The 25747-nt window shown below is 44.7% G+C and overlaps 1 protein-coding gene across 2 annotated transcripts in view; it reads right to left on the reverse strand.

The window, feature by feature from the left end:
• The window catches only part of PAPPA (pappalysin 1), a 368516-nt gene that overhangs the window by 86252 nt on the left and 256517 nt on the right, over nt 1-25747 (reverse strand). For both annotated transcript variants that reach the window (XM_061352951.1, XM_061352950.1), the window contains exons 7-9: nt 24137-24644; nt 7542-7670; nt 5854-5945 (exon numbers count right to left, since the gene is read on the reverse strand). In XM_061352951.1, the coding sequence (XP_061208935.1) occupies nt 5854-5945; nt 7542-7670; nt 24137-24644 (729 nt within the window). The remainder of the gene's footprint in view (nt 1-5853; nt 5946-7541; nt 7671-24136; nt 24645-25747) is intronic.

Genomic DNA, 25747 nt, shown 5'->3' on the forward strand with positions numbered 1-25747 from the left:
GCCAGCCATAGAAGCGCTGATCCACGGAGAGCAATGCATGAGGGACGCAACAAGCAAAGGAGTAATCCTTCTGTTGGGCTCTCATTGTAGCTGTGTCCTAAAAACCAAAGCTGGAATGAACTGGGCTGGAGTCACTGGCCTAGAGAAAAATGCAGGCAAATACCACCCCATCCCACATTCTCCCCCACAAAAAAGCATCTGTCCTTTGTGTTTTGCTGCCTGAGATGCCTGCTCTCTCTGCTCTGTGGCTCAGCTGGCCCTGCTAACATTGCACTATTAATGATGACAGTCTGAAAATCACTTTGAGAGACTTTATGACTATGTTGTGATTACTAACTTGCCAAATGAGTGCTTAGACATTTTAGAACATGTAGCCACACTCCCACGAGCTGCAGGAAATCGTCAGCTTCAAAGCATTTGCCTTAAGCTGACTGATTCACACAAATATCATCTGAATGGTCCCAGTCAGTAAAATCATTGCTACTTGCCATTAAATTCTGCTATAGAACCTCAGCTTCTGAATCAACAGCAATACTCTTTCCCAAGCTCCTTGGTCAATGCTTTAGTCTTATTGATGCCCTGTGAGATGCTGAGTTTCTCTTGCAAGGTGGCTCAGTTTCCCCCATGCTGTTGTTCTACTGAAAGCCCTGAGCAGGGTCAGGCAAGGCCTATTTAATGTTCATGAAAGAAGGCAAGATCACCATTAGCTGCTGTGTGGGGCCAGGGTTTCGGCAGTCAAAGCCGTGTTCCTGTGCAGGGGTATGAGGAAGGGAGGGAGAGAGGATGGGAGCGAGGCGTGCTCTCAAAGCATGCCCACAATGAATATGGATGGTCATCCATCAATTTATTTTAAGCACATTACTCCTCTGTCAGAAAGGGAAAAAAAGGAAAAAGAAAGAAAGGAAAGAAAAGACATATAAAATTAGGTTTGTGTCACTCATTTAACACTGCAGTTTCCCTAGAGGATTATGCACCAAACAGAGATAGCAAGCTCATGAATATTAATCACTTCCCTGAATGCAATGCAGCCCACCAAACAATAAGATTAGGGGAAAGTGCTATGCTTAATTTATGGATAATGGGAGAGGTAAAGGATAGAGCTCCCACAAAGGTAAGGCTCACAGCTGGAAGGAGAGGCCTCTGAGGAGGAGAAGGACAGATCCAGATTTGTAAGGTAGCAAAAAACCACTTGAGGCCAAGCAGGAGCGAGAGAAAAGGTGTTTAAGGATCACTGTCAAATTAAAATCATACTTTTCCCTGAACCGGAGTCTAATGCTTCAAGATGCCAGAAAATGGGGGTAAACTCAAGAGCTAGGTGTATTTATTTTCTCTTTTCCTCCTCCCTGTGCCTTTTCTTTGTGTTTTACATCCCTGAGGCCCTGATCCAACAAAGCAGGGAGATGTGTGTCTAACCTGAAACACTCACATTCTGCAGCGGGACCACTCACATGTGGAAGTAAGCGGAAGCGCTGCCCTGTTTTGCTATAAAAAGGCTTTAGGAAGAGTCCCTTATAAGCAAAGGAGATAAAGTGTAGCAATAACAACACCAATAAGATGCAATTGAAAACCCCATAAATTACTTGGCAAACTTAAGGGTAGATAGAAGTTCTGCAGCAACTTCCCAGCTGTGGTTCAATGTGTCTATCAGCCTTTACTCATCTCTTTTCATATTACTTTCTCTCCCCCTCCCTTCTTTTTTATTGATCTCTGCATCTTTTTTATCATATCCTTCTCTTTCTTCAGCCCTGGTGAGCTAAATCAATGCATAATGCACATCACACTCAACAAAAGGAATGCAAATGAAAGCAGCGCTCTTTTTCAATGTCCGCACATATATCTAGATGCATGTGTACAACCTTGGTGTGTGGGAGAGTGCACGCCAAGGACAAGGTGCTTGTTAGACACCCATTTCTCAATAGATCCAAGTGCAAAAAAGCTCTGGGTTCCCACAACTGCAAATCATAACTCTTATAAATGGGGCCTGTTTTACACAGGGCTTGAACTTGGCTGAGATCCGCAGTAATCGCAGAAATCAGTTATCCCGGGAGGAATCAAGAGCAAGGTGAAAGAAAAGCAGCCAAGAGGTAGGAGAGGGGTGCATCAGTCACAGTGGACACAACTGCAGTTCGCTTGGCTCCTACGTATCCAAAGGCCAAGTGAAACTTCCCCAGTGGGACCCGATTCTGTGCAGGGAAGGAGATAAAATGTGCAAAACGTGCTAGGCAAAGGAGAGGAGGGGAGTAAGTAGGGATGATAGATTTCAGGATGGGGAAGGGTGAATGTGCCACAGAATTTGAAGGAGGACTACTGCCAGATGCTGCCATTAATTAATTAATTAATCTCGCTGTCACTCTTCAGCATGTTGCAGGGAGAAAACACTATTCATCTTATCTGTTTTCTGTTACTTGCCTTTGTGTTCAGAGAAGGCCAGGACAGCCTGACAGTAAGACCACACAGTTTTCTTCCCTGCCTCCCTCCTTCCTTCCCCCGTGCCCCTCCTCTTGTGGCAGAGCAGATTGATCCACTGTTATCTGATTAGAGAGGAAAGGAGGAAGGAAAACAACACTGAGAGGAAAAAAAGCCTTCTAATTTTATTACAGGCACTAGCGCAAAGTGTCTTGAGAGCCTCATGCCATTCAGACAAAGGGAAGTTGGGCAATTAAAAAACCCCATAAGCCTCATGATCCAAAAAGGCAAAGGGAGTAGGAGAGGCAAAGGGACACCTGCAAACAGGCTGCCTCCATCCTTGGAGATACCTGAGCACAGCTGAACATGACCCTGAGCAACATGCTCCAAATTGAAGCTGGATCTAACTTTAAGATTGGTCCTCCTTGGACCAGAGGACTCCAGGGACTCCTTCAAACCTAAATTATTCTGTGAGTCATGGCTCTAAATCAAAAGCTTGATGGTGTTTGAGGGCTCTGTTGTATCTCTCTTCTACCAAATGAGGTGACTTGCTTGGTCTCTGCTTTGGAAGGAAGACGCTCACTTGGGCTTGGCTATCAAACCTGCTATGAATCTTTCCGTGGTGATGCTCCTTCAACCCTGCTTTTGCAAACAAAATGTTTAGTGATTACTCTCAGCCACGTGGGACCCAATCCTGCAGACAATTTGTGACAAGCACTGCATTCACCGCTGTGGTTAGAGTTGCTGAAGTCTAAAGAATGCCTTGTGGTAGTTCAGAAACATGCCTGGAAGGAAACGTTTGCAAGATCAAACCCTGAGGCCCCCAGTTCAGCAAAGCCTCTGAACATGTGTTTGAAGCTAACGGCATTCTTCAGTGAAGGGGAGTGATTCCCTGGGCTCTAAAGAGCTACATAATACAATAAGAACATCACTGCAAAAATAACATTGTCTGAAATAATTACTTCTTGTCCTACAGGATTATAACATGTGTTGGCCTTGTAAATATGGAAATGAATTACCCTTATTTTTCTGTGCTCCTCAAACAGGGACTCAAGCATCGGAAGAAAACCCCTCACCAGATTCAAAGAAGACTTTTGTTTGGCTGAAGGCAGAAGATCCAGTCTTAAGACTATTCTATTGTGGAGAATGCTGAATGTTTGCACTTTCTGGTTAGTATTTATTATGCACTATGCACAGCCATTCTCTTCCTCAACACCTTTATGTTTTCTGGTGAGATCTGAATGCTTGGCATGTTAAAACAGAATACAAATCAGCACTGTTCATTTGTCTGAAAGATGAGCCAGCCGTTTATCTTTAGCTCTTGATATCCTAATTCATGGTGGGCCAGCACACATAAATGCCAATAGGACCTGTTTCACAGGCATTAACTCCTCTGAACCTTTCTTAGGGACTTGATGAAGGCAGTGGTTGCCCCAAAACAGCAGCATCTGGTCTACCCTTATGCACACACACCAAGGCCACCACCACAGCTGTAAAACCAACCAACAAAACACCTGTGAGGTGTGTATCCATGCACCTTTCCAGTGATTCGGGTACTCTGATTCACCTGCATCCCCATATTCTGTATATCACAAAGCAGGTTGATTTCATTCCCTATTGTAATCCAGGACCTGTGCAAAACCACAACCTTCCAAAGGCCATGACAAACAAACAACTTTCTACCTCTGGAATTCCCCTTTCCTTTTCAACACAAGCAAATCTGAACATCACTTCCTCTGTAATGGCACAGAAATAGCTGTGTGTATGTTTTCATTGCTTCATGTTCTAATCGTATTGCTGTCAGACAGGTTTTTATCACATTCTGAACCAGCCCTGTTGCTGGTGCTGGAGATGAACATGTACACAGGTACAGAGCAGGCTCTTGTACTCAGCAGGACAATGCTGTGTGGTCCAAGGCTTGGGACACCCCACTCTTACTCCTGTCCATTGATCATTTGGAGCATGATGCAGCTCCTGCCCAGCCCACACAACCAAGTTTCCTTAAGAACCAGTATACAAAGGGGAGGACCGGGGTCATGTCCTAACCCAAAGCTGGGATGTGGTCAAAGTACAGACCTAGACCTGCTGTTGAGCAGGGTGATACAGATGCAACCACACAGCTCCAACCCGACCCCTTGCTGGAACCTCGCACTCTGCCTGACTTTTGGAGAACCCAAAACATTTGCATAAGTGTTTATCTCACTTTCAAAATATTATGACTAATCTCTTTCAGTGCTTGAGGCTCTAATGCAGCAAGTGACTTGAAACACAAGCCTAACTTCAAGACCACCAATAGTCACAATTAGCCTGCACCATAAATATGCTCAGATTTCAAAAGAGCTATTTACATATGTAAATATGTAAATAAGAACATCACCAAATTAGGCCTCAAGTCTCACAGTGTGGGATGCTGGAGTAAAACTGTAGCCGTTATGACGAGACAAGCAGTCCCCAGCTTACCACCCAAGGGAAACATGGTGCCTGTGAGGTCCTCTCTACGTTGCTCCAGGCACAAGAGGTAATCATCAGATTGCCCAAAAGAGCAAATTTCAGTCCTGCCAACATTGTATTATCTGCTTAGGACTGATGCCCTGAGCTGAACAGTCACTAGATGGGACCAAGTATTTGCTTGGTCAGACCAGATAAGGAATCTCATAGAACATCTTGAGAAGAAGATGACCCTTTATAAACACTTGCTTTGGTTGCAGAAGCTCTGCACGTTCCATCCTTCCCCAGCCCTCACTGAGCCCTGGTTGGGAAATTCAATCCCACAACATAGGGTCACCCTACAGAAGGTGCAGTGCAAATTGGTCTCCATTTCCCTCCTCTGCCCCCAGCATTCCTAGAGAGTTTAATGAATATGTAAAGCTCACAACTGCAGCCCTGCTATCCCCGATAGCTCCAGCATCTTCCGGCCATTGTCCTTACAGGTTTTGCTAATCAGAGCAAACCGGGCTTGCAAATGAAATCTGATTAAGTAGTTTTCACCTCTGAAAAAGGGGATTAGCTAGACCTTTGATCCTCAGATATTGATTTGCAACTCAAAGGAGGTGTGACCTCAGCTGGACTTGCTTCTGGTCTCAGTCCCTTCCCTTTTCACTCCTCCTCCTGTTTACCAGGAAAAAAAATCAGTTCATGTCTTCTCACATAGCCAGATCTAAAGCCTATTGAAGGCAGTGGAAAACCACCCACTGACTTCAATGGGCTTTGGATCAGTCCCACAATGGCTGACTTAGCCCTAAGTCCTAGGCTGTTTCAAAGCCAGCAGAACCAATTTCCCATCAAAATGACCAGAAGCTGGGAAGATATGTTCGCCTTTCAAACCTACAAATTCCACCTTTTTTTCTCTCTTCCATGACAACTCTTCCGCTGGAAATGCTGAAAATGCTGTTGATTTTTTCCCCTTGCACTCTACGCAGAGTTGTTGCCCACCGTGAACAGACTTACCGATGCAATTAAAGGACAACTCCTGCAGGCAGAACAGGGAGCAGCCATCACCGTTGATCTTGTTCATGTCATCACATTCTTCCCCCAAGTCTCTGTAGACAGGGCACACACATGCAAAAATGAGTCAGATGGCAAATGGCATCATCCCAACAATCACTGCAACCCCTCTGCAGAACCCCAAAGCCCTCCAATCTAGTACAGCACTTTGTGTGCTGACCCTTAAAATGCCTCTCCCTTCCTCCTCCAGCCCTGACTTTCATCATTCCTGGTTCACAGGCTTGCCTGGCCACTTCTCTCCTCCACATGTGGATACCACTTGCTGTTCTCTGATGAGAATATGAGCAACTTCCTTCATAGCTGGTGTGGCTGCAACTCAGCAGGTGGGGAAAAAAAGAGAGCGGGAATCTCTGAAACTCTTTGTATTAAATCTGGAAGGGCCAGACTGTGACCCCAGCCTGGGAATAACAAGGCATAAAGCCTGGTGCCAGGCTATTCCAGGTGACAGCACTCAGAGGAGAGCAGGTGGTGGTGGGAATGGGATCCTGCTTCACGCCAGCCCGCATGGTTGCAACAACAAGCAGGGAGATGAGTGCAAACCAGATGAGAAAGGGGCTGCCACAGCTGTAAGTGGGGCCACAAACAACAAAGCTGTGACACAGTCTGGTTCCTGCTCGCTCCTGAGGCAGCTCAGCTATTGTTCGACACTTGCTGCAAAGCCACAAGTGATGCTTGAGGAATGTGCAAACATAACAGTAGGAGAAAAGTTATGGAAAGCAAAATTAATCTGTCTTTCTCCACCTCTCTCTCCAAGACTGCCCTGGATTCATATGCTGTTTGGTTATTCCCTTTGATTTCCCTACCTGTTGGGCCTCATCCTGAAAATACTTGCTGCTAGGTGTATCATCTGACAGAGTGGTACTACGTGATTGCTGATCGGCATTATTTAAAGCAATGGCTGGATTGAGCACTTGCTTGTTATTACTTCCGTCATTTAAATAATTGAATTACCTAATGCCAGGAAGCTTTGAAGCAGGTGCCTTCAGGGCCAACACAGCAAAAGAAAAAACCCTAACATAGTTGTGAATGATTTTCTTTTACATTTTCAGTGGTCTGGGGACTGGCAGCGGTAAGAAGGAGGAGCTAGTTGAGAGCATGCAATTCCCAGCACTCTCCTTCAGAGGCCAAATCTATCACCTCCAAATGCATCCCACCTTTAGTGCTCAAACAAGAGGTTGCACCAGGAACCTGGACCAACACAGGACAGGGTTTTACCCTGTCCAACAGCTGCCAGATGTGTGGGACTCCATGGGTAAAGACAGCATCAAAGGCTATGTGAATTTTTCCAATGCTTACTTCAGCTCTGTATAGGAAATGTCATATGCATGTATAAAGATAGAGATACACGAACAAACAGCATAAACAGCATATAGTGTTATGTCCATATCGATCCTGCTGTCTGGACTCCATTATCTGTATCTCTGTCTGTATCTCCTGGTGCCAGGATAGCAGGGCCTAAGTTCCAATTAAGTGTCATCATCCTGGTAATCATCAGGCACATGAGTCACTATGTACAGATGAGAGCTGGCCTCAACTGAAGGAGACATCAGAGGTTGTCAATTCCTTTCTAGTCTCAGATTCTGGCTGCGTAGATGTGCCCAGATTTATCTATTTGCTCGGTCCAGACTTACGTTTGGATAATCCCGTCTCCACAATATCCACTTCCAGAGATATAGACAAGCTCCGGGGAAGGCTCGCTTTCCTCCCTCCCGGAAACAATGACGACCTGGTACGTGTACGTGGTGCTATCGCTCAGCTCCCTGCAGGACAGAAGGAAACACTAAGTGATCGGGACAACAAAGGCAGTAGAAAAGGGCAGGGAGGGAGGTACTGAAATGGGGGGTGGCTGCTAAAAGAAGCAAGTTTTAGTTTCAGTCTGGTCCTCAGAATGTTCCTACCTCATTTTGATAGGATTCATTTCGGGTTGGGTGTTGCTGCTTACATCTGTAGCCACTATAGAGATGGTGCTGCACTGATAACATGGCAGTGCATCAATCCTCACCACACACGGTGGGAAACAGTAACAGCGTTTGAGAAACCAGTCCTGAGCTTCAACGTGTTTAGCCTTGGATATTTCTGCTCCCACCTCTCCATGTCAGGGACAGCCTTACCTGCAAGTCTGCATAGTTTAGTTAAGGAACTTAAAATACCCCATGAACACTGATTACTTTCTGAACAGCCCTGAGCTCAATCCAGCTGCAGCTGAAGCCAGTGGGAAGCTGCTTATTGATTTAAGTCAGATGACAAGTGGTAAGTAAGATATCCACTTTGCATACAGGTATTGAAACAATAGAGTTAAACAACTTTCTTCCTCTCTAGGAGAGTGCAAAAAAATAGGATGCACAAAACAGCACTGGATCCTGGGATTAACATTGAAATATTCACAGAAAGAATTAGCAAACTGTTACATATTTATGCAAAGCCATAATTACCTAAATCCTGTGCATCTGTAAATGAGGAATCATTTTTATATGTGCAATACAGAAATAATATAAGCCTAATATAAATGTTTAGCTCTTTTACAATGCCTTTTACATTATCAGAACTCAAAATGTTCCACAAAGAAACTCATTACCATCATCCCCATTGTGCCGATTTGTAAAGCTATGGAGTGGTGAAGGCAAAATTATTTGCTCAGAGTCATCAATCAGGCTAATTGCAGAGCCCATAACACAACCCAGCTCTTTCCCAACCCACGCCAGTCCTTCAGTTACCACGCTCATATTGCCCCAATTACTGACAGCAATATGCAAGTCTTTTTGTCACAGGAACTTGGTCAAAAAGCACGTATTAATGAAGTGTGTGTTATGAAGAGATGTATCTACTACACCCAGCAACAAAGCCACTGAAGTAGGTATCAATGGACTGTAGTTACTGAAACCTTCAAGTTTGGGAAATAAGGATCTCCTTACAACATTCATTAAATTAACAAGCATGACTTAAAGTCCCATATCACACGTGATATTTCACAACAGAGCCATTCCTGATGGATACTACGCCTGCAAAATAACTGTCATTGAATGAACTGCACGTGAACAGCACTGGGATTTGATTCTGTGTTACCACACATGGTAGTGAAATGGGGAGAGAAATGCAGTGGAATAAAGCCAGAAGTGGCTTTCTCACTGCTGCTTCACCTGATTCCTGTCAGCAATAGTCTGTGGCTCCGATTAGCTAAATTGGAGGGTTCACGTAGCACAAACAGCATCTTAATTCACCCACAGACTGGGGAAACTTCTACCCAGATACTGCTTAAGTGTCTATTCAAAGTGAAAAACGTCAAACTTCTGCCCTTGGGACCTGTTCAAAACAACAGGTTTAGACAAAAAATAAATATAACATTATAGGAAGTAACTTAAGCGGGTGAACCCCCACTGATGTACAATACTGAGATTTCACTCCCTGATACATCCACTTATGAAGATTTCAAATTTCTGCTATAACCTCACAAAATCAAAGCAGAGGCAAGCTTTGATTATTCAAGAGTTGTTTCTCAAGTTCTTTCTCAAAACCATTCATAAAATCATAGAATGGTTAGGGTTGGAATATTTAAGATTAACAAATCTCCTTGCAGAAACAGGGATTCTGTCACTGGGGAATCTGCTAACCACAAAAAGGTTCAATTCTTAGAAAAGGCTGTTAACAAAGGAACAGCTCAGGCAGCTGTAACAGCTACAAAATCAATCAATCCCTGCTGCTTTCTGATGTGCTGAGATGACACGTGTGAGGGCAAAACAGTAGTGTTCAGATCCTGCTTTTTGGCGTGATTTCCAGCGATACCCACAGGTGATGGGCAGGAACTGAGCTCACAGCAGAGTGTGCCTCTGCGAGTGTGCTTCAGTCTGTGGGAGTGTTTGTGTATGCCTGTGTGTACATGTAAGCAAATGGAAAACAGGAAAAGTTCACATTTGTTTATGTACAGGGCGGGAAGTTGGCAGAACATAATGGAAGAAGACATAGTACTAAATAAAGCACGGGAGAGCATATGGTGTTTATGAATTATTAGGTGACTGGAGATGAATGTGTATGTGGGTGAATAAGACAGAAAACTGGAAATGAAAGTTATTAGGTGGGGAGAACTCTGGTCTGTTTAATTGTATGGGTTGTGAAGGAAAAACTTCATATGGGGAGAGGACCCTGTGGACACCGAAGGGTGACGGCTGGCTGTGCAGCTCTGGGCCTTGGTCTAATCCTGTCACCTGCCATATGCTGGGGAGGCGAGATTTCCAACTGCAGTCTGCTGCTCAGAAATGGAAATGGGTATGTCATGACAGGGAAATGATACTTACAGTTTAGACACAAGAAAACGGCAATTTCTTCTCCAAAAAAAGAAGGTGAACACAATATCTGACTCCTTACACATACATTTAGGTACTTGTACAGCTTGGCTTCCCTTACTTCTACCCAGTCTGGGTATGAAATAGCTATTAAGTTATTTATGCTCACAATACCCCATGAGCTATGAGAGGAATATCCTTGTCTTGGTAAAATACAGAGAAAGGGAAGACAAATGCCTGGAGACATACGGTCCTTGTAAAGCAATGGCAGGACTGTGAGCCAGATCTCCAGTCCACAGGGCCAATCCTCCCCATCCTCATCCTGGTTTCCCTTTCAGACAGCCCAGTCAAAGCTACCTGGAGCTTCACAGTGTTCCCCATGCTGGGGATGGCAGAGAAACCTCAGGCTGTAACACCCAGGGCAGCACCAGCCATGCCCAGAGGAGATGGGACATGTGCCCTTCCCATAGCTGGAGATATGCCTCGACTGAAGCACCAGAAAGCCACCTTAGACACTAAAAACTCAAGGTACCATGTTTCCAGCTCACCCTGGCCTGATGCAACTAGTGGCAAAAAGCTGGCTGAGCTGGATGTGGCATTTAACATCCCAACAACTGGAACCTGAGATCCTTCTATCCTCCTGAACTGTTAAACATATCATATCGGCAGACACAGAGAGCTTTAGCATTCCTTCACAGTACCCACATTTCGGAAAAATATAGCTGCTAAAGGGATGATACATGCAATACTTTGGGCAGTAATCCAGTACCATAGTGAGGGAAGGAGGAAGGAATGCAGGAATGAAGGGGTGGAAAAAAAAACAACAAAAGAATTTATTCTTTCCTATATAGTTATAGGGCACCGAGGTCGATATTACAGACTGCATCTGGAGAGGTCAGCAAGTCCAGCTGTGCTCCAAGTGATGGTAAAAGTGGGATTTTTGACCATTTATTTTCTCTCCTGCCTTTTCTTGGAGCTGAGGGCACACTAACAGCAATAACCTGCTCTTTCCACTCTGCTGTCAGGCAGGTCGGATGCACGGCGGCTTCACACGATGCTTCTTAAGGAAGTGAGAGAGAAGAACATCTTTAACATTAAGGATGTGAACAAACATTCTTTTAAATTTATATCTAAGGTCTTTTAATGACCTTTCTGAGAGCTGAGTAAGCCGCATTGATGGCAGCAGCTTCCGCCGTGGGGCGGCAGTCTTATTAAAAAGCAATGACTCAAGTCCTCTGTGTAGAGGGGGAATTAGGATGTGCCATGTGAAACACCAAGGGGGCAACTTCCCTGTCTGCTGTAGCAAGTGGCAGATCCAGGGTCAGATCTATAAAACTCTTTAATTCTTTTCCTGGTTTTCCTGGGGAAGCTGAGCAGTTGAGTTCATCTTGCAGAGTCCCTCGGGCAAGGGACCTCTGCTTTCAGTTTGGGTGTTCCTGTAAAACTTATGGGAAGAATTATACCTCTGGGAAGTTGTTTTCTATTCAGACCGAGGTGGGTTTAAAGGACCATTGAGTTTACAGAAGCAACACGCATGCCCTGGAGTGCCAGCAGACCTGCAACCATATCTGCTCTGTGCTCACTACAGAGCTTCAGCATCTGAGGACACAGCACAGTTGAGAGGCAGTGGAAGCACCAAGGGAAAGCAAACATCCCACGCCTCTCTCCCTACTACAATAGCATATATATGTTTTTCTTACTACAGATAACAGCAGGGAGGGGTTTTATACAGCAAAGACTTGTTTCCAACAAAATTGAAAATATCCTTAAGGCTGATCACAGTTTCTGCCCCAGGAAAACATGAACAGTCAGAAAGCAGTCCTGTTATTTAAGGATAAGATGACATGATCTTAGGCATCGCCTATTAAATTATGGCTGTCACAGGCAGCATCATGTAAAACAGGCAAATTTCACACCTCAGTGTCCTCATGAAGAAACCATCTTTCTCTGATCTTAAATAGTCACCGAACTCTTGAGCCAAAATATGTTTCCTGGACAGCTCTCCACAGCCCAGAATAAGCCCTATCTGCCAGCAATGTCCTCGCTTCCCTCTAACACTGTCACCTTTGGTTTTCTTCTCCAGCAAGGAAAATATGTGGAGCAAAACAGGAAATCTGCTGGCAGCATAAACCAGTGACCCCACATCTTCACTTGTTGCAATGCTTTGGATCAGCTGCACAGGGTGATCTGAATACAACCACACACTGAAGGTCTCATCATCTCTTGTCCCCTTCTGCGCAGCCTGGAACTGTCCAGTCCATCCTCCTGTGCTGCTCACAATGACCAAAACACCCAACACCATTTGCAGAGGTCCTGAACTACCCCAAATATCCACTAAGCTAGTAAAACAGACATATTTAGAGCCTCCCAGTCCTGGGCACCAAAGTGGCTCTCAATGCTTCCACATTGGAGGATCTAACTCTGCTACTTAGGGACTGGGTCATTCAACTGCACTGGGGTTGAACCTATCACCAATGCCCCCATCCTCAGGTGCTCCAAAAGCAACTGATGAAGAGTAACTCAGGGGATGAGGCTGATTTGGGACAACCCAAATAGATCTGCTCCCCAACTGCCATCCTTTTCCCAGCACTGCCACTGACAGTACAACTATGCTGGGTTTCTTCCTTCATCTCCTCTTGCACACCCCCCCCTTTGCCTTGCTTCTCCTTCTTTTAATAAAAATGGCATGAGAAGCACGGCAGAAGATAATGAAGAGAATTCCTGCCTAGCTCTGCACTCAGCAGAGAGGAGGGGAAGGATGCTGTAAACAAAAGAACATCAAAATCCCAGCCTCGTGTGATGGGCTGTTTTTCCAGCTGTGGTCCAATCTCTGGCTGTTTGGATAAACCCAGCACCATAGCAGGTGCAAAGGCCTCAAAACCAGTCTCCTGCCTCTGTCCCAGACTCCAAGCTGACTCAGAAGACATAAATGCCAAGCAAGCAGCCTTGCAGAGGCTTTTGTCTCTATCCATGATGAGATAGGTCCCACCCAGGGCGGTGGGTTTGCTCTGTGCTCTTTTATGATGTATTTGGTTACAAGCAAATCAGAATCAGGTAGGTGAAGTACTAAATGACCTCTTATAGGCTGGAAGGGAGAGTGGGGACTTTACAGTGTAATTCTGTTCCCAAACACAGCTTAAATCTGAACCAGGTATTTCCAAGGAGGAATATTGGAGCCACCAATGACCTGAATTGATAAACTCAGCTGAACACTCAGTGGGGTATGTTTTGTGCCATCGGGTGTCTGGGCTTTCTGAAGCCCAGAGGCTCACCATTTAAAGCAGTGGCTTCAAGATAATGCCCAAACTCAAATTTCCTTTCTGACTGTATGTCTGCTAACACCTAAACCAACCACCTTACCCACTCACACAATACCATGGAGACCCCACATATTTGAAACTGAAGTCAAAGCTTTGGGGATCCAAACTATTAGAAAAAGGAAAATGCGCTTTGCTGCATGAAATACTATGAACCAGTCACCACCAACTTTCATAAACACCACAAAATCAAAACAGGCAATTAGTCTACAGCTCTGCTCTCGCTTGGCTGGCTTAAACCTCCTGTAACTTTAGAGACCTCAGCAAAACACTCCAGGTTTAAACCACTATAGCTCAGCTGCTCGCCTGGTCCTCTGAGTTTCAAATGTGTGCATTTGCTGCTCAGACCAGCTCCCTGCCTGCACAGGATGCCATAGCACAGGAGCACATGCCTGCCTGGAGCCCTCTGCTCTGAAACCCAGGTCCTGTTTAGGGCCTTACGCACATTTGGTTTTGAACATTTGGCTTTGAGACAGACTGCTCTCGTGTCGTTCGTGCCGTAACCATAAGCTTCTAAAGTAGCAAACATCTAGGTATATATGCAACTGATTAACTCCAGCATTTGATATAATCATCCAAGTATTTGCCCTGGTACCAATTTAAGACACAGTAGCACATTTAATAAAAACCAAAGTTTGCAGCTAAGACCTTCAAGATATTTCTTGGGTTTTTTTCTCTCAAAAGAAAATAAATTAAATGTCAAGAGACAGTTTCGTACTTTAATGTTTAAGCAACAACAATTACCAGTTTTTAAGGTGGATGATAAAAATGCAGGATCTAAATGAGACTGGGTTAAAAATCCCTGGATAAAGTAAATCCTTGAGGCCCAGGGCCTCACGTGGGTGTCTGTACTAGACAGGCAATTTCACGGCAGCACACAGGTTAAGTGTCAGAGCACCTGGTTGCTATTAGAAGCAGAGAAGAAGGAGGGAAATCTGTTGTGTTTGCTTCTTCGCTGCTGCGATCAGATCCTAAGCTGAGACGGGAGTGCTTCTCAACATGAGCCTCAGATGCAGCCACCGCAGAGGGAAGCCTGTTATGTTTTGGCTGAGGAGGGAAATGCAGAAAGGCTGATTTCCAACTAGTAAAAGCCAGCATTTCTCTATTGATTTTAAGGGAATGCTGCCAGTATCCACCCCATGAGGATGGTGCTTTGGCATACTGGTATGGCAGGGAGGAAACGGTACTGCAACTGACAGGCAGGTTAGGACAGGTTAATTGCTTTAAAGGCCATCATCGTCACTGGTGAACCTTTGCCTGTTGCATCGTGCCTCTCGGTGAGCACTGTCTGATTACTCACACCATTAACGACATGCCAGTCGTGCTGTGGTTCCTCTGTGAAGGAACGGCAGCGGCAGCATCCATGCAGGCACCGATGCTGGTTCAATCCATGCTGCAGGAGAAGTGCCTGATGCACACACTACATAGAGGCTGGGACCCCAACAACCACTTCTCAGCATTTGGATGTTAATTGTTCATCACCGGGGGTGGGAGCACTTTGGTTGTTACCCTCCACCATTCATCATGTTCAGCTCTCCCCACAGGCAGAAGGCTCTGCCCAATGTCATCAGCTTGGCAAAATAACGTTCTTCAGCTCTGAATCCAGACCTGACCTCTAGGATTTCCCTTCAGTGGGCCTAAGCCAAGACCTGATTTTCAGAGCTTAAACCCCTCCCCTTTCCATGTAATCCCACCAAAATGGTAAACAGAGCCATGGGAGCAGACGCTCGCAGTGCCTGATCCAAAGGCTCCTGCAGCCAGTGGAAGTTATTATGTGCATTTTCAGTAGGGCTTAGGTTGGGCCCCAAGTGAACACAGATGTTTGCAGTTTTCTCTGGTTTCACCTCCACCATCCCTCCTTGCCAGAACCCCACTATGGAGTGTGATGGCATGGGGAATGCGGCATCCTGAGGAGCTGCTCCTTGGAGGGGAGGACCCGTATGGTTACACATATGTGTGAGAAATGTATGTGCCATCATACACACCACACAGCAGAGCCCACAGAGATGGACAAAGAGGTGAGGTGACTATTCCAAAGGAACATTTTGTCATTTCCCTCCTTAGGGGCTCTGTGTTTTGCCTTAAGCCACTTCAGATTATGAGAAATCCTACTCGCTGGTCTCCAGTGGGATCTTTAATGGTTTAATAACTGAACATTACTGAATATATTTCCACTAGCCTCTTGCTAAAATCCCATCATGAGCTAATTTCCTCTATTGTCATTACATCTGCAACTGGTCTTACATTTTGTAAAACCCTGTACCACTGCGAGTAAATGATCTGGTTCGCTGCACTGAGCTCTCCGGGCCAGTAATTTTAGTAGTGGCTGATCATTTGGGGTATCCAATTCCAGGCACCCTCCCTGGGGTACAATTTGAGCTCTGTTTCCACCTTTCCCCTCCTATCACAATAAGCACCAGGAAGATGCTGGAATCGGGGCATCAGCATGGAGATGCTCAATGCCACCATACATTTGAGAAGATTCTGGCCAGAAATACTGCGATCAAGTTTGGTCAAACAATCACACAAAGGGCTCAGCATACTGCATGCGATGCAATGATATACCTAAAAGGCTTCTGCCTTCTGTTGCTGCACCCAAACAAGGTATTAAGCAAAGCACAGGTATTTCAGTCTTCCTGCAACGTTGTTTTCAGCTCCTTGACTGTTTGAGCAAATTTAACAGAGGCTTGGAATTTGTTTCCTAGATAAAGATATTAAAAGACAATGCCCAGGAAATGATCAGGCCAATAGTTTAGCAAAAGTAGCTGAAAAAAGCTGTGCTGGCTGACACTGCTGATAAAAAGGTAGGTAACACATTTCTGCTGCTCCTGTGGTATTTGAGGCTCACTCCAAGTCTTACAAGAGAGTTATTTTTAAGTTGTTGCATAACACATGTCTGTCCAATAATTCTTTCCTCAATCAAGCAAAGAAAATGCATTTGTTATTCCTGGGAGATTTCTGGGGCTTCTTATCTTATTTGGAGCCCAAAATAAAGATGCACGCAAGAAGGCAAAACATCAGAGAGAAATTATTATCCATGAGATAATGCACAGCCTAATTTACCACATAGCTGAGACTGTTTCACCTGCAATAAATTTTGCCCAGCAGGAAAAGTCCTGTTTGACCTTCTATCTTTTCCCTTGCAGCTGAAAACTCTGCTACTACTTCTAGGTCGTGAGTTCAAAATCCACCCTGGCTGGGAGTGATTAAATATATCAATTTCTAATGGTGTCTATTTGGTTAATAATAGGAGAGCTGTAAATATTCACTTTTCAGGGACACTTGCATGTGGCTCAGTTGTAGTCTATGGGTGTGATCTCTCTGTGTATTGCCCAAGAGGTGCACTGGAGAAATGAATCCAGTGCAGCAGCAGTCCCGAGGGAGTCCCTGGCTGAAACAGAGCTGGCAGAGCCGAAGCCAAGTGTCATTCCCCAAATGGGGCAGTCCTTCTTTCCTGGCTCTTCCCATGCTCTCGAGTCATTTCATTGAGAGGCAGCTGGGGGTTATGCAGAGCAATCCGAGCCTTCAAAGCTACACCCAGGCTGAAAATGGGCTGCCCTGTCTCAGGATCACAAAGCCATAAAGATACAAACCCGCCCTTACTACCTTCTTCTTGCATCATGTGCAGCCGAGCCAGAACAGGAGCTACAGACTATCGAGTGCCAGCTATAGTTACAGCATTACATAAGGAACCGCAACAGTGAGGGATCACAAATCTATCACTACAGCTGGCACCAAATGGCATCTCTGCACAGGCTGAGCAGAAAAGCTGCCTACTGAATGGGCACAGACAGACAGATTGTTCTTTCTCTTCTCCAGGGCAGGGTTAAGGCAATTTGGCAGAGGGTGGTGAGGGAAAGAATTGCTCTATCTGTTCAGTGTGTGGGGTCAGGAAGCAGGTTTTATTCTCTCGCAGAGATAACCTGGCACCTTTAATGAAGAAAGCAAGAAAGAAGGAAAGCCATCAGAATGTGGCTTCCAGCTGTCAAGGCACATCAGGCAAGTGGAGATGTATAACCTATGAGAGGAGCGGCACTGCAAGCCTCTAACATTTAATTCTGAACGAAGGCACCTGGAGTTATTTCTCCTGTAAAATGCCCAGCACACTACTGACCACTGTAAATAACAACTGCTAGCTGGTATTTAGCAGCACAAGGTATGTGAAGGAAAGATGGAAGAAGAGCAGATGGAAAAGAAGCAGTGTTCCTCTTCCTGGCCCTTGGAGCAGAGCAGGGGAACATGCTCTGGCACAGGGCGCAGAATCAGTCATCCCCACTGCCACGCAAGCCTCAAGGGAAAGTTGGCAGAGAAGATGGTGCTGAGTGGATGACTCTCCTCCTACCAGCACTTCACGTCTGCTGGTGTCAAATGAGCCTATGACCAGTTTCCCACTGTTGGAAGGGAAGGCGAGGGACAAGCAATCATCCCGTATTTTTCTGTTTTTTCACCATGGGAAATTCCCTGGGTCATTAAGCAGAAAGAGGGCAATCAATACTGGCTGGAAGGAGCTGACAATGCATCCAAGGCCAGACACGGCCTCAATGAGATATGAAGTGCTGCTTGTAGGGGATCACCAGCACCTCCACCGAGCTCTGAGGCTGCTACACTGTCCTACATAGCCTGAATAGTAAACTTAGCCCAAATCAACCACAGGCAGCTCCAATACACTCAAACCTCCACTGACACATGGAGGCTTTCAGACAGGGACAGCATAGCCACTAATCCAGCTGGGAAACCAGAGTTAAAGAGGAACAGCTGAAACATTTACTCCTTAGTGCGAGGACTCTGGATGAAGAACTAGGCAAGAGCTAGCAGTGTACCTGAAATGGGAGATTATAGGGGTTAAGAAAAACCTGGTGGGACAGAAGGGTTATTGCTTCTTGGGAGAGCTCAAAATAGCTTTGTCCATGCAGCACTGCAAACTAATGATAGGAAATCTCGTAGGCAAGAACGAGTTAATAAGAATTAAATCTGTTCCTGCTCAATTTTGAATGGAGATGGGCTGGGAACTTCCATACGGATACAGATGGGGATCTCTAATACATTACTAAAGAGAAATAATACAGAGAATTGTGTAATTATGGGAAAGAAACCTCCTAGATGCAGACTACAGAACAAATGTCTTTAATAATGGCAGGTCTCTGGTGCCAGGCATAAGAGCAGACATCCACAGGGTCTCAACAAGAGATAACACTATTTTGCACTTATTTCTAGTAGCTGTAATAGATTGAATTGAAAGAGAAATTTGAATGAAAACAGGTAATTGTCTTTCAGTTATCACTTTGAGCTCAACTCACAAACATTTCCTGCAAATAAAGATCCAATCCCTAAAAGTCCAAGTAAATAGGCTCAGTCAATGCAGTGAAGGATGTAGTTATAATGTAGAAATTACTAATTTTCAGGATTGGATGTCTCAAAATGGTGAATATGCTGGTATAACACAATACTATGTGTGTTAGGATCAATACAGTCAGATTAAGCCTGGAGGTCTCCCTCGCAAGTGAGGGTGGAAGCAGCCTTCGGTTGTATTTATCAACTGGAAGACAACTATGAACCATCAATGGGATGTATGCACAAGAAAAGCACATGAGGTCTTTGCACGCATCAAGGCAAGGCATTTCCAGGGTAGCTGAGTAAGTATTCGTGCACAAGGACATCTGGAATACCGTATACAGTTCTGAAGCCTGTTGGGAATCCAGATGTGCAGCATGCCGTTATCGCACGGACAACCTAGCAGCTCTTGCAGATAAATCTGGATATGTAAAGTGCTTTCTTAACATTTCAGGCCTATCTTTGATACTCCCCAATATTTCCTGCCTTATCAAGAGAGGTTTGGCGTGGTAATCATGGAGGAGGGCTGAGCAGAAGATGGTGATAATATGGGATTCAGCTTTTGGTGTTGGGAGAACATCCACCCAGTGATCTGTATCTTGTTTGGGTGGAAATATGGTGTTAATTATCTTCATGACAGATGGATCTGGCAATTCATTTCAGCTGCTTTAGATCATACATTCCTCTGGCTGGTAGACCTTCAGAAAATAGAGAAATAGATCTTCAAGATGAAGGAAGGAATGCCTTAATAAGGACAGATGTCACAATGAAATTTTAGTGTTGCATTCATCAGGAACTTAGGTTTACCCATCATCATTCTGATCATTGTATTTTTCCAGTCCTCTTTTCAGCTGGGCCCCTATCCTGTAACTTCCATCTTCCTATTGAGTTCAGGGGCTGAAAGGCACACCAGTATTTGGCTGTAATGAATTACTGCTCATTATAAATAGCCACTGATGATCCTCCAGCTTTTCTGCTTGTTCATACTTGTAGGAGCCTTCAGACTAAGAACCTTTTGCCATCTCCTTCAACTACTCATCATCTGGAGTTTCTGACAAGTCACTCATCATATACTCTGCTGACTCGAGATCAGTAACAAGGGCAACAGCACCAATAAAGCAAACTTTGAAACAAACAGTTGTTTCAGATGAAGTACACAATGTGCTAAGGACCCCTGAACATGCCACAGCCACTCTCCAGCTGCAAACTTGATGATGGCAATCTCTCAGTCATTTTGCAATCACTCCAAGAAGCCCAAGTGATATCTGCACTCTTGGGTACAGTTAAACCACAGTTTAGCACAAATAGAACTCCTGGTTCTAATAAAATACATGAAAATATTGTATTTAATTAAACAACAACTGGACACAGACGTCAACCAGTCCCCTCCAACCATTATCAAGAAACAGAGAAGGTCCAGCCATAGAAAACAGCTTTTAAATACCCCAAAACTGAGAAGAAAACCATATTCCCTGTATGAGAAAATGAAGTTTTTCTCTCAGTCTCTCCCTTTTCTTTCTTTTCAAGGAGTATATCTAGGTACCACTTAGGTACTAAAGATCTAGTCAGTGTAGGATGTCTCAGATGAATATAGCAGAGGACAGCATACGTGTGTCTCAGTGATGCTCAACTCTGCAAAACCCAAATCATGCTGGGATTCCTTTTAAAGCCATTTCAGTCCATCCCTTTGTCTTGAAAAAAGCCTACAGGTTAACACCACAAAGATGACCTGATCCATCGTCATCCACTACATTTTAAGGTTTCCTACAAAGTCTGTGGCAGAAGAGTTGGGAATATTCCCAATTCTTAGAAACTTTTCCAGTTATTCTGACAACTTTCCAAACCCAACCTCAGTGTCTTTTGGCTTGGCCTGCCAGAGGGGAGAGCACAGATCTCACCAGCACGCCCGGCTGCTCACACCTTGCATATTTGGCTGCCGACAGTGCAATGGGGAACATGGGCTGCTCCCCCGCCGTGGGACTGACCTGTGACATCCTCAGCACAGCATCTCATTGTGGGCACTCACTTCCCACTGAGCTCTTTAAAAAAAAATCAGTGTTTGCTACAAACGAATGCAAGAGCAGTGATTACCTCCCAACTGCAGCCATGTGAGCGTAAAAGTGCTACAGTAAGGGCAAAGGGAGGGCAAAGCCATTACCACGTTCACCATTGTGACTATCTTGCACATTATTTCTAGAGAACAGCCAGAGTGCAACCCTCTACGTACGAGCACAACCCACACTTGGGATTAAATTGTGAGCTGAGACTTTGAGACTTGCAGATGAGGCTCCTTCCTTATCACTCGCTGTGGTGTGAAGACTCAGCAGTTCTGTGCTGCACCTGGCCTGACCTCTTTTTCCCCCCACTGATTTATTTAGCTTTCTGCTCTCTTCCTAGGCTCTGACTCTCATTTTGTATCACAGATACCAGCAATTCTGGCTGATCGTGCTCAGTGGAATTGAGTCTACCTTGCCTGGTTCCTGTAAGGGCCAAGGATACGGTCCTGCCCCTTAGCTTCAGCCAAGAGCTGTGACAAAAATTCAGCTTGAGAACAGAAGGTCTGCCATTATTTTGTATCTCTTAATAAACAGGTTTCCACTATTATAGTTATTTACTCTCCTCTGTGGAGCGCCCAGTGCTGACTAGGCAAGGGCTAACCATTAAAGGCTGTCTCTCAGCTTAAAGAGAAGTTCCTTCTCTTTGGTGGGAAGAAGGTAGGAGAAATTAATTTTTCTTTCAGCATTCCACACCTGGGGAAAGGATCTCGCTCACAGATAACAGTGCAAGCAAATATTTTCTTTGGGAGAAAAAGAGAAAGTGAAGATCAAGGTCACAGGAGGCAGGAGTAAAGATATGTGACTGCCTTCAAAATAACCTTCCATAGAACATGTGGGGGTGTCATTTAACATGGAAAACATGAAAAAAGCATAAAGGAGGGATAAGAAGCTTGGAGCTTACAGAGAGATAAAGGGGCTGCAAAGTCTGGTTGCGCAGATATGCTGAATTACAGCTGTACAGAATGAGACGAACAGGCAGACTGCATTACATATACATAGGAACACAGCCCAACACCTCTGTCCCTGACTCCCCTGAAGCATCTTCCTTTCCTTCCTGCTTACAAAGTATAAGGACTATAGCTACTCTTTGCACAAGATGCTAAAGAAAATTCAAATCATGGTTTGGGTTGGAAGGGACCTTAAAGCTCATCCAGTTCCAGCCCCTGCCACGGGCAGGGACACCATCAACTACAGCAGCTTGCTCCAAGCCCCATCCAGCCTGGCCTTGAACACTGCCAGGGATGGGACATTCTGCCTCTATCACAGAACCACAACTCCACACAGAGATTCAATGATTTTACTGAATGTCAAGGTATGGCCCAGCATCAGCCTGTACACGCACTATCAACCTATGAATCTGCATGATATCCCCCAACCCACAGGATCTGGATCAGTGTTGGACACATCTGTGTATTAGGATACCAAAACTGATCTCACCTTTCAAACTTTCCAATGCATGTGTAAGTCCTGAACCAAAAACCAACCACAAGCGCTTAAGAATCTGCATCTCCTTACCCTGTGACTAAATGAAGATTTCACCTTCCATGTGTCTTATTGAAGCTTACCAGCAGGATTTTCCCTGTTGTCCCTGGAAAGACACAGATGACCTGAGGCCAGCTAGACTGGAGCTACCGATCACAGGTTGAGCCCAGAAAGACTAACTTCAATGCTATGTGTGATTTTTAGCTGGCAATGTAACTAGGTGAGACACAAGACAAGTACAGTACTGTTACGCCTTGTGATTTATCCAATGAAAACTGTCATTACTCCCTGGCTACTGGTTTAACTATTAGAGCACCCTTTCACTTCAGCTACCTGTAAGTGACCCACAAAATCATAATAAAAGCCCAAGAAACAGAACTCAGAACACAGGCTATATTTTGGGCTTTTTCTTTTCTCTCACATTTTGTTATGAACTCAAAATTGGACCTGTTTCTGTGGGAACTTGTGCTAAGGTATGCAAATATTTCAACCCAAACCAGTCCCATTTTCCAAGGAGAGTGGGCCAGGTTTCAGCCAAAGATGCTTTCACAGCAAAACCATGGGAAAATTCACCATTTTCCGTGTCTCCAAAATGCCAATATCCATCTCATGTTAAGTGCCAGCAATTGTTGGAACAAGGCTACAACCCAAGAAAGCACTTCAGCACATGCTTAACTTTCAGCATATGAGTAATCTCAGTGATGCCCTGGGTTTCTGTTTTTATACTCTCTATTGTTAGCTACCTTGAATTTTTAAATCCATAGGGGCAATTTGCATCTTCTGAGCTGTGTAATTGGGCCATGAAAGGGCTGGGAGCTCATGATTACTGAATTGTTAATTACTCATTTTTATTATATTTAAATATGCTTTAGAAGACCATAATGATGTATGCTTCCTTGGTATTAGCTCTACTAATCAGATCATCTTCTCTAAATTAGAGTGCAGTTTTCTTAGCAGGTTTCCTTTTATCTGGGGTTCATTTTTCAAGAGAGTTTCATGTTGCTCCCACAGATGAGTGAATCATTTCCAGGGAATCATGTTAGGCAGAGGATGTTTTTTCTTGCTGCTGTAGAATGCTTATGGGTAGATCATAGATCTCCTTGAAATCAGTAAATATTTGGAAGTTGGACTTCCCTCAACAATCATGCATTCCTTGATGCAGAACTGCATCTGGGATGAAACTCCATTCCTACTGCAACAAACTAGTGTATTTGGCATGTTTACTAGGCTAGAATGATCTCACTCCAACACAATTTGTTTTAGTGACACATGAAAGCAGAAAATGAAAGTGGATTAAATACATTTATAGACTGGAACTGAAAGTGTATTTTGTTGCCCTCTTTCTTTAGCAGTGAATTGGTTCTCCAGCACTGACAGCCATCCTCTCTGCTTCTCCATCAAAATATTACTTTCAGAAGATTTCTACGGAAATGATTCTATGTTACTCCAGAGGTTCTCATTTAGGTTATCTTAAACATTTAACTTATCATAGCTTAGGTAATTTGCAATATCCGTTCCAGTTAAGGAAAGCCTGAATTTTATGTCTCTGCGCAGAAATATCTCAAAAACTATCTGTGAAATATCAGGCTTATTTCACCTGAGTGTGATCCTGCTTCCACAGAGAAACTATGAGAACATCCTCTCTTGGTGACACTATGTATGTTTCTCCAACCATCAGTGCTGGACATTAGAAGAATGAGCAGAAGAGGTTACTGTTTTTCCCTGAACAAGTCTATTCAGGTCTCTGGGAAGCAGTACTTACGTGTCAACAAATCTCCTGCTGAGGTTTGAGATGACAACTGGAGATCCAGACTGGAAAGGAGGGTCCCGAACCACTTTGTACTGGATGGGTCTGCAGTCCGCACACAGCGTGCTCTGGGGGACAGAGCTCAGCATGGCAGCATCAATTTCCAGGTGCTCATCCAGAGTGTAGATCTGGATCCCATACACCTCCTCTCCCACTTGTCCCGCATCCAGTTTTATGGTCAGTGGGATGTCACAGAAGACGTTCTGTGGCCCGAGAGAAATGTTCTTGCCACTGATGGTGAGCAGCTTGATGTCGTTCACCGCCCCGCTGGAGTCCCAGTCCGGGGAAACAAATGTCACCCAGACTGTGAGGGACTCTGGAGTCAGGGGATAGCGGAATTCCAGCTGCAGGTAGCAGCCCTGAGGCTCGGGACAGGCCGGGGGCACCGTGTGTTGGTTGACAGCTGAGTTGGGACTCCATGTTCTGACACTGGACTTACAAGGCTGCTCAACATCAGGGTGCCCTGGAAAGAAAGAAGCAAAGACAGGGCTTTAAAAGCTATGGGTTTACCACTGGCATCAGTCTTCAAAGACAAACTGGTGGCAGAAGAGCAAATCTGTCAAGGAAACTATTTACTTGAACAGAACAAGCATGGCTAGCATGGACAGGAGGAATATAGATCCAATGTCTCCTGGCTGGGTGAGAGATGCAAACCCAGCTTAAGTGCCCAGCTGGACTGGACACTCCACAACACATTGTGCCAATGCATCTGCTCCTGTATTTGCTATTTCTAGTGCTTTCTCCTGTGCCAAACAATATTTTCTGCTCCTTCTACTTGGCACTTTACCTGACAAATAGAGTCACTTTGCCTTCAGTTCACCTCGATGCTCCTACTGATTCCCTTGCCTCTCACTTTAAAATACAACCTTGTTCTCTATAACAAAGACAAGAAAAGAGCTTTTGTTGATTCCAAGCAGCTGTTGCACTGTGCTGTTGAGGGACAACTCCTATGCCATTTACAGGCTCATCTATCATGTTGTGTAAGACCCCTTTTTTTTGGAGGGACATGGAGCACAGGACTGAGCTGTCTCTTTGCACTCGGTGTAATGAAACAGGCACTTTCTCACCGTTGGCTATGTTCAACTGCATGGGAGGTATTACTAAAAACTAATGAAAGCCACAATGCTTGCTGGGTTCCCAAATACTATGGTAACATTACAATTTGGCACCGAGTCATGGACTGCAAGATCCAGAGAGGTCAGATGGGTGGAACAGTTGGTAACAGAATCCAGTGAGAGCTATGAATTCCCTTTTCCTTCCCAAATAATCACACAAAAAGGGAGCAAGCATGAGAGGGAGAAGGCAAAGTACAGAAAAGAAGAAAGGGAAAAGTAAAGATAAAGAAAGGTAATGAGAGGGGAGAAATGGAGAAGGCAGAGGGGAAAAAAGAGAGCACAGCTGTTTGCAACTGAGAAAGAAAGCAAGATAAAGCACTGGGCAAACATGAACAAACAGGACATCACTACTAATTTGAAGAGAAAAGGGCAATGTGTGAAGGTTATTCTTATTGTCTGTGATCCAATGAAGTGTTAGAAATGTGCCTCTTTTGTCAAGGATAAATGGCGC

Source organism: Neopsephotus bourkii, unplaced genomic scaffold (genome assembly GCF_033783945.1).
Source record: "Neopsephotus bourkii isolate Nb327-2 ecotype Australia unplaced genomic scaffold, CSIRO-AGI_Nbou_v1 NB_659, whole genome shotgun sequence".
NCBI lineage: Eukaryota > Metazoa > Chordata > Aves > Psittaciformes > Psittacidae > Neopsephotus > Neopsephotus bourkii.